Source organism: Mustelus asterias, chromosome 14, assembly GCF_964213995.1.
Source record: "Mustelus asterias chromosome 14, sMusAst1.hap1.1, whole genome shotgun sequence".
NCBI lineage: Eukaryota > Metazoa > Chordata > Chondrichthyes > Carcharhiniformes > Triakidae > Mustelus > Mustelus asterias.
The window spans coordinates 32,363,330-32,381,955 of NC_135814.1; the positions used below are offsets into that span (position 1 = coordinate 32,363,330).

Genomic DNA, 18,626 nt, shown 5'->3' on the forward strand with positions numbered 1-18,626 from the left:
TAAATACAGTGACAATTAAAGCTATTATGTATTGGTTTTATTAATTTGAGAGGTGAACAGAAATTTGTAACCTGTCAGACTTAGCAAGAGCCCACGGTTTTACAGACGGAATCGAGCTGGCTAACATGTCAACTGCGGTGCATATTGTTCTGTAAATACTTAAATGGTTCATGTCGGCAGATGTGAAAGTCATTTATCCAATTATCACCAGTGGTGGTTTTCTTATGTCTTTGTGAAACATCTTGGGATTTCACAAGATGTTTTTAATGTTTTCCACATTAATTATCATATAGAAAATCTGTTTTTATTGTCCAGGGAATGATGGCTGATGCCCTTTGCAGCAGGCATTACAACTGGTCAGAAACCCCAAACCCAACAAGTGACACAAGAACGCAACGAAGCACATGCCATCATGTGAATTACTGTTGAGCACACCATAGGGATGCTAAAACAATGATCAGCTCATTTGGACTGTTTTAAAATATTGCTGTGCAATGCAGACTGTTGTGAAATAGCAGGGCGTATTACCACTGCCCTGAACTCATCTTGGAAAGAATGTATTGGAAAAAGAGAGAAAAAAGGAACATGCTGTCAAACCTTTTCATCTTATACTCATCAGGCCAGACATAAGAATATCAATTATAAAGGGAAAAACAATGTATACTGCGTGAGAAGAGAATGCTGATTGAGTAGCGACTGGCCTCTGATTGGTAGAGGTGTTGTCATGGTAAAGGCACCAGGGGAAATTAACTGTCAAACGTTTGTTTAAATTCAAACCAGACAGGTTGACTATGATTGTTGATGCCCTTTGCAGCCAGGCATCACAGCTGGTTAGAAATCCCAAACCCAACAAGTGACACAAGAACACAATGAAGTGCATACCATCATGTGAATTATTGTTGAGCACACCATAGGGATGCTAAAGCAACGGTCAGCTCATTTGGGGTTTCTAACCAACTGTGATGCCTGGCTGCAAAGGGCATCAGCCAATGTGGGATATTTTGTATGGTTTGCTTCAGTTTATGCAAAATACTTCATTTTAAGATATTTCTGCCTATGTAACCAACTGTGCTAAGCTTTGAAGCTAACTTAGCCGCATTTTAAAACTCAGCTGGGATGCCAGGATTAGCTTGGGAAGTTGACTGCATTCTTTGAAAGTACAATGCAAGCAAGGCTTTTTCATAAGCAAAACAAAGATTTTCATAAACAAAGCCTTCATGGTTACAGCTACAAATTGTTTATGAAAGTTACAGACACTGCTTGTACTTAGTAATTTCATAACACCGATAACCGAAAAGTTATAACGCTTTCCATAGCTATATGTGGGCAGTGTAAGGTTTGGATTAAATCTGTGTCCAGACTAGCTTTTGCTGGTCTCTCTTTCTCTCATAATCCTTTTTTTGCTTTCAGTAATGTGTTAATTTTAAAACTCTGCTCAATAAAAGTTATTCAACGGACCAGTGATGTCTTCGTCTATTCTGAGGAATGAATGGACTCAACAGCCAACATTCCCTGGACAATAACAGCAGATTTTATATATGATGCTTAATGTGGAAAACATTAAAAACATCTTGTGAAATCCCAAGATGTTTCACAAAGATATAAGAAAACAATCATGGTGATTATTGGATAAAAGATGATTGGTCATGACATTGCCATGGAGAGACAGCCAGGGAATGGCTATCCCTAAGCCATTGTTTAGTTGAAAAAGCTACTTTGTTTAGACATGCTCCTTCTACCAGCAAAGGACAGGGTCTCGTGTGTGAATATATATAGTTTCGAGTATGTCTAAGTAAACCACACTACGAGCCCAACTGATCTTAAATTGTCTGTTAGTGTAATTCTCAGCACACTCAGGGTTGTTTAGCAAGTGTTGTCCAATCGTGGAATCACATTTAATGTTGGGCACTATGCTTTGAGATTTGCAAGCATGGCTGTTTGGGTCAGTGCTTTGCTTGTAGCGCACAGCTGACGGGACATACGGTTTATGTACCTGGCATCACACTGGCACTGAAATTCATATAACACATTACTCATTTGTAAGACAGATCATCTTTTGTTTTGACGACAGCATCCTGTTAGTGGAGAATACCACTTGTGTTGCATGAAATGGCTAGCTTCACCTCTTGCTCAAATTATTCAGACACCTTACCTTTTCAGGGTCATGTGAGGTAGACTGAAAGTAGCAGCCTTAGGCCCATTAATAAATTAATATACAGCGAGCAATGTTCTGCTCAAGGTAGCTCAAATCCACCTTTGAAATGGAGCAGTGAAATCAGCTCCCTTTCTTCAATGTGGTAGCTGAGGAATCTGCCAGTGGGTCCTCTCTTACTGTCCACTGCAAGCTTACCATTACTGGGCAATATATGCATTGGGATTCCTACAGTTCCACACACTATAGAATGGCCTTATCAGCAAGCTCTAAAATAGGGTCTTAGAAATGTTCTCACCAGGCAAACTTGATGCTGAAATAGGACATCAAAGCCATTCTGTGGTCATGGCTACCTTGACCAGATAATTGCTTGCTGTATATCGTGCAAACTCATAACTGGGCCTAAAGTCACTTTTTACAGTTCAGAAAAAGCCCAGTCTACCTCAGATTACCCTGGTATGGTAAGGTATCAGAGAAATTGGAGCAGCAGGTGAAGCTAATTGTTTCATGCTGCTACTATGCAGTAGCAACACAAGTGGTACTCTCCACTAACTGCCGTCAAGCCATAATGACCTTCTGCCTTACACACAAATGAGTAATGCAATATATACATTTCAGTGCTGGTGTGATACCAATTATATAGGCCATATTTTATTTTATTTACTATTGCGACATGCATTAGTATACAGTGAAAAGTATTGTTTCCTGCGCACTATACAGACAAAGCATAGCGTTCATAGAGAAGAAAAGAAGAGAGTGCAGAATGTAGTGTTATAGTCATAGCTAGGATGTGGAGAAAGATCAACTTAATGCGAAGTAGGTCCATTCAAAAGTCTGATGGCAGCAGGGAAGAAGCTGTCCTTCAGTCGGTTGGGTTACATGTCCTCAGACTTTTGTATCTTTTTCCCAATGGAAGAAGGTGGAAGAGAGAATGCCCGGGGTGCATGTGGTCCTTGATTATGCTGGCTACTTTTCCAAGGCAGCGGGAAGTGTAGACAGAGTCAATGGATGGGAGGCTGGTATGAGTGATGGACTGGGTTTTTTTTCATGACCCTTTGTAATTTATTGCGGTCTTGAATGGAGCAGGAGTCATACCAAGCTGTGATACAACCAGAAAGAATTATTTCTATGGTACATCTGTAGAAGTTGGTGAGAGTTGTAGCGGACATGCCAAATTTCCTTAGTCTCCTGAGAAAGTAGAGGTGTTGGTGTGCTTTCTTAACTATAGCGTCAGCATGGAGGGACCAGGACAGGTTGTTAATGATCTGGACACCTAAAAACTTGAAGCTCTTGACCAATTCTATTTTGTCCCCATTGATGTAGACAGGGGTATGTTCTCCACTACACTTCCTGAAGTCGATGACTATCCTCTTCATTTTGTTGACATTGAGGGAGAGCTCATTGTTGTCACACCAGTTCACCAGATTCTCTATCTCTTTCCTGTACTCTGTCTTGTCATTGTTTAAGATCTGACCCACCACGGTGGTGTCATCAGCAAACTTGAAAATCAAGTTGGAGGGGAATTTGGCCACACAGTCATAGGTGTATAAGGAGTATAGTAAGGGGCTGAGGACACAGCTTTGTGGGGCACCGGTGTTGAGGATGATCGCAGAGGAGGTGTTATTGCCTATCCTTACTGATTGCGGTCTGTGGGTCAGGAAGTCTCGGGTCCAGTTGCAGAGGGAGGAGCCAAGCCCCAGGTCACAAAGTTTGGAGATGGGTTTCGTAGGAATAATGGTGTTGAAGGCTGAGCTGTAGTCAATAAATAGAAGTCTGACATAGGTGTCTTTGTTATCTAGGTGTTCCAGGGTTGAGTGTAGGAACAGGGAGATCGCATCTGTCTTCTATGGACCTGTTGCGGCGGTAGGCAAACTGTAGTGGATCCAGGCAATCTGAGAGCCGGAATTGATTGATGCCATGAGTAACCTTTCGAAAACTCCATAATGATGGATGTCAGAGCCACCAGACAGTAGTCATTAAGGCACGCTACCTTGCTTTTGTTTGGTACTGGGAAGGTGGTTGTCTTTTTGAAGCAGATACGGACCTCAGTTTGGTGTAAAGAGAGGTTGAAGATGTCTGTGAATACCCCTGCCAGTTGGTCCACGCAGGATCTGAGTGCTCATCCGGGTATCCCATAGAATCATAGAATACATACAGTGCAGAAGGAGGCCGTTTGGTCCATCGAGCCGGTACCAACCACAATCCCACCGGAGCACCCAGAGGAAACCCACACAGACATGAGGAGAATGTGCAAACTCCACACAGTAACCCAAGGCCGGAATTGAACCTGGGTCTCTGGCGCTGTGAGGCAGCAGTGCTAACCACTGTACTGCCCTAAATATCTAAACATACATATCCGAGCCAGTCGTTTTCTGTGGGTTGACTTACGAGAAGGCTGCTCCGACGTCTGTGATGGTGACCTCAGATACAGGTTTGTCCAAGGCTTCCGGAGTGGAGGGCGTACTCTCTCTGACCTCTTGCTCAAAATGGGCATAGAATACATTGAGCTCATCGGGAAAGGGTGCATTGTTGCTGGCAATTTTACAAGCCTTCATCTTGTGGCCTGTTATGTCTTGCAGACCTTACCATAGTTGGCGGGAGTCTGTGTGGCTAGCCTGAGACTCTAGCTTGGTCCGGTACTGTCTTTTGGCATCTTTGATGGATCTCTGTAGAGCATATCTGGCTTTCTTGTGTAGAGACAATACACATCTCTTTAACCTGTGCTTAATGCTCCCTCCACTCACATTGTCTGTATCTTTAAGACCTGGTTGGCTGTAGAGATTCGCATTCTAATCAGTATTCTGTAACTTGATTTTGTGTCTTTGTATACCCTGATTGAGAGCAGATTTCCACTCCATCTGACGAAGCAGCAGCGCTCCAAAAGCTAATGGAATTTGCTACCAAATAAACCTGTTGGACTTTAAACTGGTTGACGAAGGAAGGGCCGTGGATGTTGTCTATATGGATTTCAGTAAGGCATTTGACAAAGTCCCACATGGCAGGTTGGTTAAGAAGGTTAAGGCTCATGGGATACAAGGAGAAGTGGCTAGATGGGTGGAGAACTGGCTTGGCCATAGGAGACAGAGGGTAGCGGTCGAAGGGTCTTTTTCCGGCTGGAGGTCTGTGACCAGTGGTGTTCCGCAGGGCTCTGAACTGGGACCTCTGCTATTTGTGATATATATAAATGATTTGGAAGAAGGTATAACTGGTGTTATCAGCAAGTTTGCGGATGATACGAAGATGGCTGGACTTGCGGATAGCGATGAGCATTGTCGGGCAATACAGCAGGATATAGATAGGCTGGAAAATTGGGCGAAGAGGTGGCAGATGGAATTTAATCCGGATAAATGCGAAGTGATGCATTTTGGAAGAAATAATGTAGGGAGGAGTTATACAATAAATGGCAGAGCCATCAAGAGTATAGAAACACAGAGGGACCTAGGTGTGCAAGTCCACAAATCCTTGAAGGTGGCAACACAGGTGGAGAAGGTGGTGAAGAAGGCATATGGTATGCTTGCCTTTATAGGACGGGGTATAGAGTATAAAAGCTGGAGTCTGATGATGCAGCTGTATAGAACGCTGGTTAGGCCACATTTGGAGTACTGCGTCCAGTTCTGGTCGCCGCACTACCAGAAGGACGTGGAGGCGTTAGGGAGAGTGCAGAGAAGGTTTACCAGGATGTTGCCTGGTACGGAGGGTCTTAGCTATGAGGAGAGATTGGGTAAACTGGGGTTGTTCTCCCTGGAAAGACGGAGAATGAGGGGAGATCTAATAGAGGTGTACAAGATTATGAAGAGGATAGATAGGGTGAACGGTGGGAAGCTTTTTCCCAGATCAGAAGTGACGATCACGAGGGGTCACGGGCTCAAGGTGAGAGGGGCGAAGTATAACTCAGATATTAGAGGGATGTTTTTTACACAGAGGGTGGTGGGGGCCTGGAATGCACTGTCAAGTAGGGTGGTGGAGGCAGACACGCTGACATCATTTAAGACTTACCTGGATAGTCACATGAGCAGCCTGGGAATAGAGGGATACAAACGATTGGTCTAGTTGGACCAAGGAGCGGCACAGGCTTGGAGGGCCGAAGGGCCTGTTTCCTGTGCTGTACTGTTCTTTGTTCTTTAACCTGGTGTTGTTAAAACTCTTACTGTGTTTACCCCAGTCCAACGCCGGCATTTCCACATCATTTCTTGTGTAGGTCAGGGTTGACTGACTTGAACATCTCAGACCTGGACTTCAGCAAACAGTGGATATCCCTGTTTATCCATGGTTTTCGGTTGGGAAACACACGGATGTATGTTCATAGAACCATAGAATCCCGACAGTGCAGAAGGAGGCATTCAGCCCATTGAGTCTGCACTGACAACAATCCCACCCAGGTCCTATCTTGTAACCCCATGTATTTACCCTACTAATCCCACTGACACTAATATCTCAATGACTGGCAATCATATCAAGTGTTTTGTCTCTTCTGCTGTATGTCCCCTTTCACTATTTGTTCTTGCCATGTTGGTTACTCTGCAAAGGCCACATTTTATGTCTATTCCTAAATATCGTAGGTGATGGTGTTGGACCTCCTTCCTGAATTCATAGAATCATTGAATCCCTACAGTGCAGAAGGAGGTCATTCAGCCTATCGAGCTTGGATCGACAACAATCCCACCCAGACCTTATTCCTATAACCCCACATATTTACCCTGCTAATCCCCTGACACTAATGGGCAATTCAGCATGGCCAATCAACCTAACCCGCACACCTTTGGAGTGTGGGAGGAAACCGAAGCACCCGGAAAATGTACAAACTTCACACAGACATCACCTGAGGTTGAAATTGAACCCAGGTTCCTGGCGCTGTGAGGCAGTAGTGCTAACCATTGTGTTATCGTGCTGCCCTATTGTTAGCTGTTCTTGTGGTGAAGATGCTGTCTCAATTTATCAGGCAGAGAAGGTGTTGGGGATGGATTAGATTGTGGTCATGAATAGAAAAATAAAACTTGTGTACTAAACCATATAGCTTTTAATGAAATATTGTTCTTATCCAATTCGCTGTTTTGGCATTGTCATCTGTTGCAATATTAAATCATGCCATCCCTGGAAGGGAAGTGTGTCATGTAATCCAGTCTCAGTTTTATTTTGGCCTGTGAGCACAAAACAGTACACACAGCTCTGCTGCTGAAATCTTCAAGCTTTCTATCCACATATAGATATGTTTTTATATGCCTATTCTAAATAAGTGAACCTACAACCTGTTTACCTAATCCCTTATGAATGATTGGTACATTTACATCATTATAAAAACACATTATCCGCAATTATCCGGTATTTTCAAAGTGTACAGTCATAGCAATTTAAATAGAACACACTTAAAAATGTAGATCTTTTATTCGCTTTACTACTGAAATAACAAAAGCATGGTTTCAACTGATCTGACCCTTTCTAGTTGAAAGTACAAACAATTAAACCATTTACTACTGAGTCATCATTCACTGTATATGAAGGCAAATATTGCAAGGTTCTCATTTGAGTTAATTACTAAATATTATTTATTTGAAGAAATACATTACAGAATTGGAATGAGCATTAATGTGAATAGATGTAAAACACATGCAAAAAACTTTCCGACAAAGAGAGATTGTCACTAATTTTAGCAAAAGAGTTTGTTTTGAAAACAAGTGTGACAATCCTTTACCTAACGGGATAACGTTGGGCTGAAATTCTTCCTGTTCATAAATCTAGTAGGAAAAGTTGTTAGGAATAAAATGAGTAGAATAATTGCATTCTCATTTTCAACTGGAAGAATGTCAGACTTTAAGGCCAACATTTTTGCTGGTTATGAGAAACCTAGAATTGGCATCTTATACAAATATATGATTTGAGGCAGAAATTGATCATTCGGTCCCTCGAGCCTGCTCCACCATTCAGTAAGATCATGGCTGATCCGATTATGACCTCAGCTCCATTTTTCTCCCTAGCCCTTATACCCTTTGTATCCCTTGTCAATCAAGAATCTATCTAATTCACCCTTAAAAATATTCAATGATCTTGTGTCCACCATAGAATCCCTACAGTGCAGAAGAAGGCTATTCGGCCTATCGTGTCTGCACCAACCACATTCCCACCCAGGCCCCATTCCCATAACCCCACCTATTTATCCTTGCTAATTCCTGACACTAAGGTCAATTTATCATGGCCAATCACACCTGACCCACACATCTTTGGACTGTGGGAGGAAACCGGTAGCACCCGGAGGAAACCCACGCAGACACAGGGAGAATGTGCAAACTCCACAAAGACAGTGATCCGAAGCTAGAATTGAACCCAGGTCCCTGGTGCTGTGAGGCAGCAGTGCTAACCACTGTGTCACCGTGTCACTCTCTGGGGAAGAGAGTTTCACAGTCTCACGACCCTCTGAGAGAAGAAAATTCTCCTACTCTCCATCTTAAATGCGAGATCCCTTATTTTGAAACTGTGTCTCCTAGTTCTAATTGTCGAGCCTTATTGAATTACTGTTGTCACTCCCATGCAGAGACACTGAAGGCACAGATCTCGTTATACAATTTCCTTTTGATGTTTGACTGTGAGCCAGAACATGAATGTAAATGCAGAACTAACTAATAATTGCCTATGCTAACTGAAAAAGCAAACATTAAAAAAAAATTGAATTCTGTTTCCACTGATACATTAATTCAGATACAAAGTGTATAATGGTTCCATCCAAGTGTATAATGGTTATACACAAAAGTGGCACATGTGTGTTTAACAATATGGATGCAGTTTTTCCCTGGTTGTTTTGGAGGATGGAAAAGGAATGTTACAAACACATATGCAAGATAAGTGCCAGAATTTTACTGCCTCGCCCGCCCCAGAATCGGGGTGCGCGAGGCTCGCAGAATGGCATTCTCCATTTGCCTCGGGTGGGATCTTACGAGCCTCGGGCGGACGAGGCGCTAAAATTCCGGCAAAGCTATTTATATGGATATGTATTCATTAGAATAAATGCGGGGCCAATATATTAAATCAAGTTATATTTATAACATTTTTTTTGTCAGCAGCATTTCTTTAAAACTTACATCCTGAGGAAATGTTGAATAATGCAACAAAGAAACTACTATTTGGCATGAGAATATCTAAAACAAATATTCAATTATCAGCTTTGGAGATGACTTATAACTTTTACTATTATAGTCATTGGTAGAACAGAACCTGTGTATTGCTGACAAAAGATACATTTGTCAAATCTTTTCATCTTGCACACATCAGGACAGTCACAAGGATACCAGTGTCAGGGGAAACAACAACTATAACTGTATAAGAAGAGAGTGCTGATTGGTTGGGAAGTGGACTCTGATTCGTAGAGGCATTGATATGAAGAATTCACCACTTGATGGTGACTGACAGTTAACTGCCAAGCATTGTTTAAAATTTAAAACAGACAGCTTGACTGAGTGATCAAGGCATTGCCCCAAGGAATGAGCCAGCAAATCGCTGTCACATATTGCTTCGGTGATACAGGGGCAATATGTATACATGTTCTTTCTGTCTGAGAATAAAATAATAAATATGTAGCTTCCAGTACGTGCAAATGCACCACACTGCAAGCCCGACTGACAATCTTAATTTGGTTATCAACACAATTCTTAGCACACTGAGGATTATTTAGCTAATGTTGTCCAATCATTGAATCACCATCTAATGTTGGACTCTGTGTTTTGCAAGCATGGTCTGGTTGGGTTTAGTTTCTACCTTGCCCATTGTGAACAGCAGAAGGGACGTGCTGTTTGATATGATCCACCGATCTTTGGGATGTACAGCCTACACACACCTAGCATAAAAATGGCACTGAAATTCATGCCTCAAATGACTCATTTGCATGATAGGCAGGATACCTTATTGGCTTGACAGCAGCATCCTGTTAATGAAGAATATCACTTGTGTTACTACTGCATAGTTGCAGCGTGAAACACCTGTTACTCAAACTTTGGAAAAACCTGCTCTTTCAGGATAATCTGAGGTAGACTGGGCACTTTTCAGGGTCTGAGGTAGACTGGGCACTTTTTAGGGTCAAAGGTGACAGCCTTTATCAGTTTGTGCAATATACAATGCAATATGATCTGACCGGGTAGTTATTCTCCCGCAGGATGCTTTTGATGCACCCTATTTCAGCAGCAAGCTTGCATGTTGAACAAATGGTTCAAGTCCTATTCAGAAGGTTGTTGGTAAGACAAATTGTATAGCGTGTGGAACGGTAAGAATACCAACAGGTATATTAAGAGATATGAAAGTTGGCTTGTGATAGACCATGGTAGAGAACCCCTTGGCATTTCTCAACTACGTCAAGGAAAGGGAGTTCATTTGAGCAGGATGAAGTCCATCAAGACATGCAAGGAAATTATTAAATACAGCTGCGGATTTAAGTACAGCAAACGTATCACCCACATATCGGAAATATGCAAGGGAGTAGAAAGGTTAGGTGGCATCCCATCAGAGACACATTTCTCACTTGCCAACCAATCAAGACTCTCCAATCATATGGTAGAAATTTGTTGTTCTCCCTTACATTGGCATTCTTGAAAATTGTCCTCACAAGTACAAGATGAAAAGCTTCAATGTCTCCTTTTAGTTTTATGTTAAATTACAAGAACTTAAGGTGGGAGGGAGAAAGTTCAAAGGAGATGTGAGGGGTAAACGTTTTACAAAGAGAGTGGTAGGTGTCTGGAATGTGCTGCCAGGGGTGGTGGTGCAGGCAGGTATGATAGGGGCATTTAAGGGGCTTTTAGATAAGCACGTGTACATGCAAAGAATAGAGGGATATGGACCAAGGCAGGCAGAAGGGATTAGTTTAATTTGGAGTCATGTTCGGCACAACATTGTGGGTCGAAGGGCCTGTTCCTGTGCTGTACTGTTCTATGTTGTAATAGTGCAGGTGAGTTGTACTGACCAACATCAGTATCATGTGTTGTACAGCTAGTCGATTCAAGGTACACAGCCAGGTGAACTCACTGCCAATGTTCCCTCTAATGTCCCTTCGGTTGTGAATTTGAGAGAGGCCATTGTTTGTGCACAGCTTGCAAGCCCTCTGCATGGCACAGTCCCACTTGCTGTGCAGTTGCACCACTTGGGGAGAACATTTCTCACTGCAGCACTCACTGAACTATGTGACAAAGAATTTTGTGCCTTGTGCTTGGAAACACCTATGGAATTTTGCTGCTAATTTTTAATGACTTGAGAACAGAACTTAAGATTTCAGAAAGAAAATTGAGGCTCTGGACAGTGTACAATGTAGATTCACTAAGATGCTGATTGGTATGCGGATATACAAATACAAAGAAAAACAATATGATAGAAGTGTTTACAATCAGGAAAGGAAAGATTGGGGTAGATTGAAGCAGGTTGCTTCCAGTGGTTGAAGTGTCAAAAATCAGGGGTCATAGATACAACATTAAAAGTAAAGGATTGCGAATTGAGGGCAGAAGTGGCATCTTTTCACAGCTTTAGAGTCTGTGGAATTCATTCCCAAGGTTAGTGGTTGGGGCAGCAGCTATCTTAATATTCAAGATTAGATTGGTTAGTGGGACAAAGTGGAAAAGGGTTGAAGGAAAATGGGAACAGGTTGGGTAAATATGATTGGGTGTATTTGTTTGTGTGGAGGATAAACACCAACACAAATTAGTTCTGTCAAATAACCAGTTTCCGAGTCATAGCTTCTATGAAAAAATTAAAAACTTTCTGTAATGAGTTTAAACATCTTCTTGCTTCCCAAAAGCATGCCTTGGTTCTTTCAAAACATGCGTTCATGCTGGACTGTAATTAGTTATGCAATGGCAGGTATTAAGCTGAAAATATGTTATACAACCATTTAAGTAAGCAAGGAGATTTACACACTTCCTGGCTTCAGCATGCTGGGACGTGGGGTGTGTCAGATGGACACCTGACCTCTGAGTAATACTGCTGGGTGTGTCAATATATATCTGGATTTACATAGTTTTAAAATGATTGCTTTAAAATTAATATTGACAATTCTCAGTAGCAGCCCACATGTATTCCTGAATTGATAAAGCTGTACTGAAGAAAACTGTCTATATTTTGGATTTCCTGAAGTTGGTTTCTATCCCTGCTGCTTTGTCTTCAGTCTATCTACAAATCTCCTTTACAATACATTACAAAATATTTTATTGCTTTTTTTATCATCACGTGTTCAAACTATGTAAAGAACCTAGTCTTTGTGAAGATTCAGGCTATGAGGTGATTAATGTGTGAGATTATCCGTAAATGTTTTCTAAGTTTAAAGACACCTACTATAGTTACACTGTGAAGCAAAGTATAGGGCTTTTCAGAGATTGGAATTTTGTTTAGGAGCTAGGAAATGGAACATGAAGTGCTGAAGCAGCACCTTTGGCAGGTGGAAGTAATTAAAAAAAGAATGTCTATTTATATCACACCTTTCACAACCTTGGGGCAGGATTCTCTGATCTCATCTCCCCACCCCCAGCCAACTGAGAATAGCAAGATTTGGTGCTCAGCCAAAACTCCATTCACTGCAGCGGCACTGGAGAATCCCAGCCGTGGAATAGGTCAGAGGTTTCTGGCGTTTTACAGTCAATAAAGTATTTTTGAAGTATAGTCACTGCTGTAACGTCGGAAACATGATGACTAATTTGTCCACAGAAAGGTCCCACAAACACAAAATCTGATTATGATCAGATAATGTGTTTTTGTGAGGTTGATTGAGAGATAAATGTTGACCAGCACTCCAGGGATAACGTGTCTGTTCCTTTCCTCCCCCTGAAATAGTGATTTGGAATCTTTTATGTACGCCAGAGAGAGCAGAAGGTGTAATGGCTCATCCAAAAAAAATGAGACAATGTTACAGAAGCAGGTTTCATTATAAATATGGACACAGCAACTTGTAATGTGAAAAGATTAACAAAATAATCTGGCGAAGGGAAGTCCATGCAGACATAGGATGTTCGATACAATGTTCTTTGTGAAGTTTCGTTGTCTGTGTTCTGAGCTGCAGTCAGCTTTTCATTAAGCATTTGCAATTAATGTTCAAGATTTATGGATTTTAGAGGGTTGTTGCTGTCGGTCAATTTAATACAAGCCGGAGCTGTGTCACTGTATGCAGTTACAATAAACAGGGTATGATGTTCATTTTAAAGCTTATCCCATGACAATAGATTGAATTGATGTTGCCTTTGGGAAGATGTTTATCAGTCAAATTCCAAACCCACTTGTGTCTCATATAAGATAGACATTTCTTAACTGAGGAAAAGGAAAGCATGTTAAGGGGATATTGGATCAACAAACTGTTCCTTTCCAAGGCCAAGGAACTCCAGTGCATTTTTTGCGAGGAGCTTATCCTGTAAAACAAGTGAAACCAATTTTATGATAAATTTGAAAGAATCCCAGCATAAATAGATGGATCTTTCTTTTTGTTTTAAAATAAGGGATGAATTTTATAACTGTACAGTAAAGTGGTTAATCTACGGTGGTAATCACAGATAAAGATAAAAACAATTCCTTATATTTCCCTTTCTCTTATCTGTCTTTAATACACTTTCTCCACACCTACCTGAATAATTATAGCCTTTTCACTTCCTGTCACACCATTTCAGTAGACCTGTTTTTTTTCCTTTGCCTCCTCTCACTTCTTTAACACATTTACTGAATGTCTTTTTATTACAGTATTTAATGACAAGCTGGGCTAGATCTTTTGGCCCCAATAGGTGCAGGTATGAGGTGTAGAATTTTATGTTGCTGGCCAGTTTTCCAACACATTTTCTCAGATGCAGGATGGGAGAGTACAGGGCTACCTATCAGCCAAGCAGTGGATTAGGGCTCCTTTAAAGGTGTTTAGAACATAGTGCTATAGGTTGACTGTAATTTTTCAGTTCACCTCTGGACATCCCCCCCCAAGACATCAGAAACTAGGTCTAGAGGTGGCTTCCCGGTGGAAGAATGGGGGAGGGCTAACATTTGAGGCAGAGTTTGTGATCCTATCCACCTGCTTTGGCTTCAGCTGCAGCCAGAGACCACTCCACTGAGGACACTTTTATTTTAAATTTAAAAAATTGAGAACACTTCCATCTCTCTTTCTTATCTGGAAAAACAAGTTTCTGCTTTTTCAGAGCTGGGAGTTATTACCGCGATCCAAAAATCAATTATTTTTCCTATCCACCCCCCCCCCCAACCCACCCATTCTTGAGGGTGGAAATTTCTCCCTTAGTATTTCAGAACTAACAGAGCAACATGCAGGTTATGCAGCTCTTAATATTAAGATTACCTTAAGTTCATTGCTGAATTCTTCCATAGACTCAATAAGTCTTCCTGGTTTCAATTCTCCCAGTGGGAATGGATAATCTGTGCCCAGCATCACCTTGTCCTAAACACAGTGAAGTGGGGTAATTGGAAAAAAAATGACACGAATAGCTTTGAGGTAGGCACATGTAGTTATGAGCATTAACAGCTTTTAAAGAATAGCTATGAGAGCCCTTTCTCAGCATGCTGATGTGGGAAAGTAACAATCACACATTAATGGCCTTCACAGAATGGGTGAGCAAAAGTGTGATGAGAAGCACAGGCTCCATCCTTCAGTTAGTTAAACTCCAGCTGCAGTCAAATGCTGCTTATGAGATTTATAGGCCGGAATTCTCCGATGTCATACGCCGTGAAGTCAGAGAATTCCGACTTTGGTGTAAAGCTGACAACCAAAAGATATAAATATGTTACACAGCCTTGGTACCAGTCAGCCATTTTGTAGGATCAAGACTATATGTCTCTCAAAGTATGTTTCTGAATAAAGTCTCAGTTACTACAACTTACAGACTTGAGTGGTTTCAATCTTTGACCACAACAAGTAACATTTATTATGCCCGGCTATAAAATGTTTTTCTTTCACAGGTAAAGCATTTGAGCACATTGTTAAAGCAAGAAATACTGTGGATGCTGGAAATCTAAAATAAAAACAAAAACTGTTGGAAATACGCAGCAGGGAGACCAAATGTATTTTGGGTGACTGCTTTGCAGAAGATTTGCTTATAATCTGCAAGCGAGACCCCAAGATTGCAGTTGCCTGTCATTTTAATTTACCATCTTCCTCCCACTCTAACCTTTCTGCCTTCAACCTCCTGCAGTGTTCCAATTAATCTCAAGGAATAGCAGCTGATCTCACAATTATGCACTTTACAGCCTTTGGGACTCAACATTGAGTTCAACAATTTTAGATTGTAACCTCTGTCCCCATTCTGTTTCCATTTTCTATGCTTTTTTTGATTTTCCTCTCTTTGTTTTGGGGTAGGAGCTGTTCATGATTCTGCCATTCACACCTCCTCTAGACTTCTGTTCCTTGACTTATGCCATTACAACTCCCTTTTGTCATTTAACTTCTCCTATTTTCCACCCTATTACAGACCTTCCAATTTGTTCTCCCACCCCTTTCGCTGACTCACTCCTTGCTTAACACCTAATACATCATGGGGGCGATTCTCCCAGCAGTGCAGCGGGCCTGGAGACATCAATGGAGGCCATGTCGCAGCATCCCGCTGGGTGCTCGGACCTCCATGCGTCTCCCAGCTGAAGATTTCCAGCATCATCAGTTCCGTGTTGGAAATCAGCACGGAGCTGATTACAATATGAAAATCTTCATTTCCTTATCATTAGCGGGCCTGGGACTGAATTTCTGGGACTGGCCATCCGGGTGAGTGTGGAGGGTGGACCACTGTCGGGTGCGGGGGGAGGGAGGGGATTGGGGCTCGCTGGGTTGGGAAGATCGGGGGTGGCCAGGTGGGGGGAAACATCGGGGCTTGCCCAGAGATTGTCTGGGAGGCCAGCAATCGGGGGTTGGGGGAGGTGTTGGAAGGCTGGCGATGGGAGGTTGCAGGGCTGGCCAGTGATTGGGTTGGCCAGCGATCGGGAGGCTGGCAATGCGGGGCCACTGCGCATGTGCCAATTTCGGTGCTGACAGATCAGCGCATGCGCAGTGGCCCACGAAGCACTATGTTGCTGGCCTCTCGGGCGGGAATAGGCCCCACCCACTGATTTTCAGAGTGAATCATGCTAGGGTACTCTGCAGTGCACAGAATGTCAGAGATTCATTTTGAAAATCATGCTAAAAAAATCGGTGGGAGTCACTCCCATTTTTATGTGAATTGGGGACTTAGAATGTTTTTGGGAGAATCCCAGCCCGTATCTTTTCCCAGTTCTGATGAAAGGTCATTGATTGAGAAATATCAACTCTGTTTCTCTCTCCTGTCGAAAATGCAAAGTATTTCCAGCACTTTCTGCTTTAGCACATTGCGAATTGTTGCCCAGTGCACAAATCAACATTTCAGCTAGGACTGTGGTTTGTGAAAGAAATGTGATAGAAGGTCCAACTCACTTTCCCAATCACCTCCACCAACAGCTTTAGCGCAAGTGGATCATGTACTAATGAATCTGTGTAAAAACGGCCGAGGTATTCTCGAGGGTTTGACTTGTTGTCCATGGCACACAAATCGGGACGGACGTTAAATCCATGTTCAATCCTACCAATGGTATAAGGGAAAGCACCACCTAAAGAGAAACAATATTAAGACAGCTTTCCTCTTTCTCACAGTCACGCAAAAACTTTAATACTGAAGTACACCTGCTGCTTTCAAAATATCTAAAGTTTTTTCAAAGTTTACTTATTAGTGTCACAAGTAGCACTACGTTAACACTGCCATAAAGTTACTGTGAAAATCCCCTAGTCACCATAATCCAGCGCCTGTTTTCTTAACACTAAGGGAGAACAATAAGGTTCTTTAAATTTTTAGTGATAAATGTTATATAACAGATTAAGAGGTATGCATAAACAAAATAAAATCACTTGTAATCCTCGCAATTTTATTTCAGTTAATCAACGTAGAATTCTGTTTTGACTTGATTACTAAGATGCTGCCAAAGGATTAATTGAAACAGCTAACTCTTCAGAGTTCCAATGTACAACTGAAATGTTTGAAGAAAAAAAATAGATTGAAAAATCAATTATTTGTGTAAGTTTTGTCACAATTCTTACCATTTGATATGGCAATGAATCTGCAAGTAGCTTGTAATGTAACATTTTCACATTGAAGATATTAGGCTCAAAAAAGAAAACTAGAAAATGCAATAAATGTTTTGAAAAATATTGGATTTTACGAAGTTTAGTCAATTTAAATTTTTGTAGCTGTCTGCTTGGATGTTTTATTTATCTCAATGGACTCGAACAAATGTAAGTAATTGGTACACACTGGAAATTCCACCCTGAGCATCTGGAAGACTCATCCAAGTTTCATGGAAGAGCTGAATCTACTGGGCTGATTTTATAAACACCCAATTACAGGCAGGGAGGTTGGCCTGCTTACTGTGCATACCAGCAAATCACAGGTGTGCTGCCAACTGCTTTCCATCTATTAATTTTCATAGGCAGGAAATTGTGGGCAGTGTACCCGCTGTATCCCACTATGTGTACTGCTAGTGGGCAAGGCTTCTGGCTGACAACACGTATTTGTAACAGGGTCTTTTAAAAGATCAGAATGTATGCAATAATGCTTCACAACCACCTCCCTTGTGTTATGGAACACCCACTTGTTCCAGCCCAGAACTTTATCTCCTGGTGTCAACTAAGATTGTTGGAGGGCACATTAAGTTATGGGGAATTTGTATTGGGGAAAATTGGCACAATGTTTCTGAGTCTTTTTGTGCCCCCTGTTACTGCCAAGTTGAAGTTTGTGAGACGACTATCATTGTTGAAGTTACCTTAGCTGCACCCTATTTTGCCACGTGGGTGCATTCAGACACATAGTTATGGCTTCATTCTGACACCATATTAATGTAGAGTAAATCACTGTTAAGGCCTGAACTTATTTCACAAGTATTCTCGTTCCACTTACCTCTGATACATGATTAGGCCCTGACAACACATTTAGACTGTATGGACTGCTTCATTGTTGCATTGTAAAGGGGGAAAAAATTCTCTTTCCATTTCTGCTTGCCATTTTACACATTCATTTATTAATAACACTTGAGGTTATAACTGAAAACACTGCGTGGAGAGGATGTTTCCACTAGGAGGAAAAACTAGAACTAGAGGGCACAACCTCAGAATAAAGGGACGATCCTTTAAAACAGAGATGAGGAGGAACTTCTTCAGCCAGAGAGTGGTAAATCTGTGGAATTCTTTGCCAGGTCATTGAGTGTCTTTAAGACAGAGATAGATAGGTTCTTGATTAATAAGGGGATCAGTGGAAAAGGCAGGAGAATGGGGATGAGAAAATTTAGATTTGATTTGATTTGATTTATTATTGTCACATGTATTAACATACAGTGAAAAGTATTGTTTCTTGTGCGCTAAACATACCGTTCATTGAGAAGGATACGAGAGAGTCCAGAATGTACTATTACAGTCACAGCTAGCGTGTAGAGAAAGATCAACTTAATGCAAGGAAAGTCCATTCAAAAGTTTGACAGCAGCAGC

General features: G+C 41.6%; 1 protein-coding gene across 2 annotated transcripts in view; it reads right to left on the reverse strand.

Annotated features, from left to right (window-relative positions):
• Positions 1–12,646: 12,646 nt before the first annotated feature.
• The window catches only part of acmsd (aminocarboxymuconate semialdehyde decarboxylase), a 40,258-nt gene continuing 34,278 nt past the window's right edge, over positions 12,647–18,626 (reverse strand). For both annotated transcript variants that reach the window (XM_078228128.1, XM_078228129.1), the window contains 3 exons: positions 16,530–16,702; positions 14,436–14,534; positions 12,647–13,512 (listed from right to left, as the gene is read on the reverse strand). In XM_078228128.1, coding sequence (XP_078084254.1) covers positions 13,435–13,512; positions 14,436–14,534; positions 16,530–16,702 — 350 coding nt within the window. In that variant the 3' untranslated portion in view covers positions 12,647–13,434. The remainder of the gene's footprint in view (positions 13,513–14,435; positions 14,535–16,529; positions 16,703–18,626) is intronic.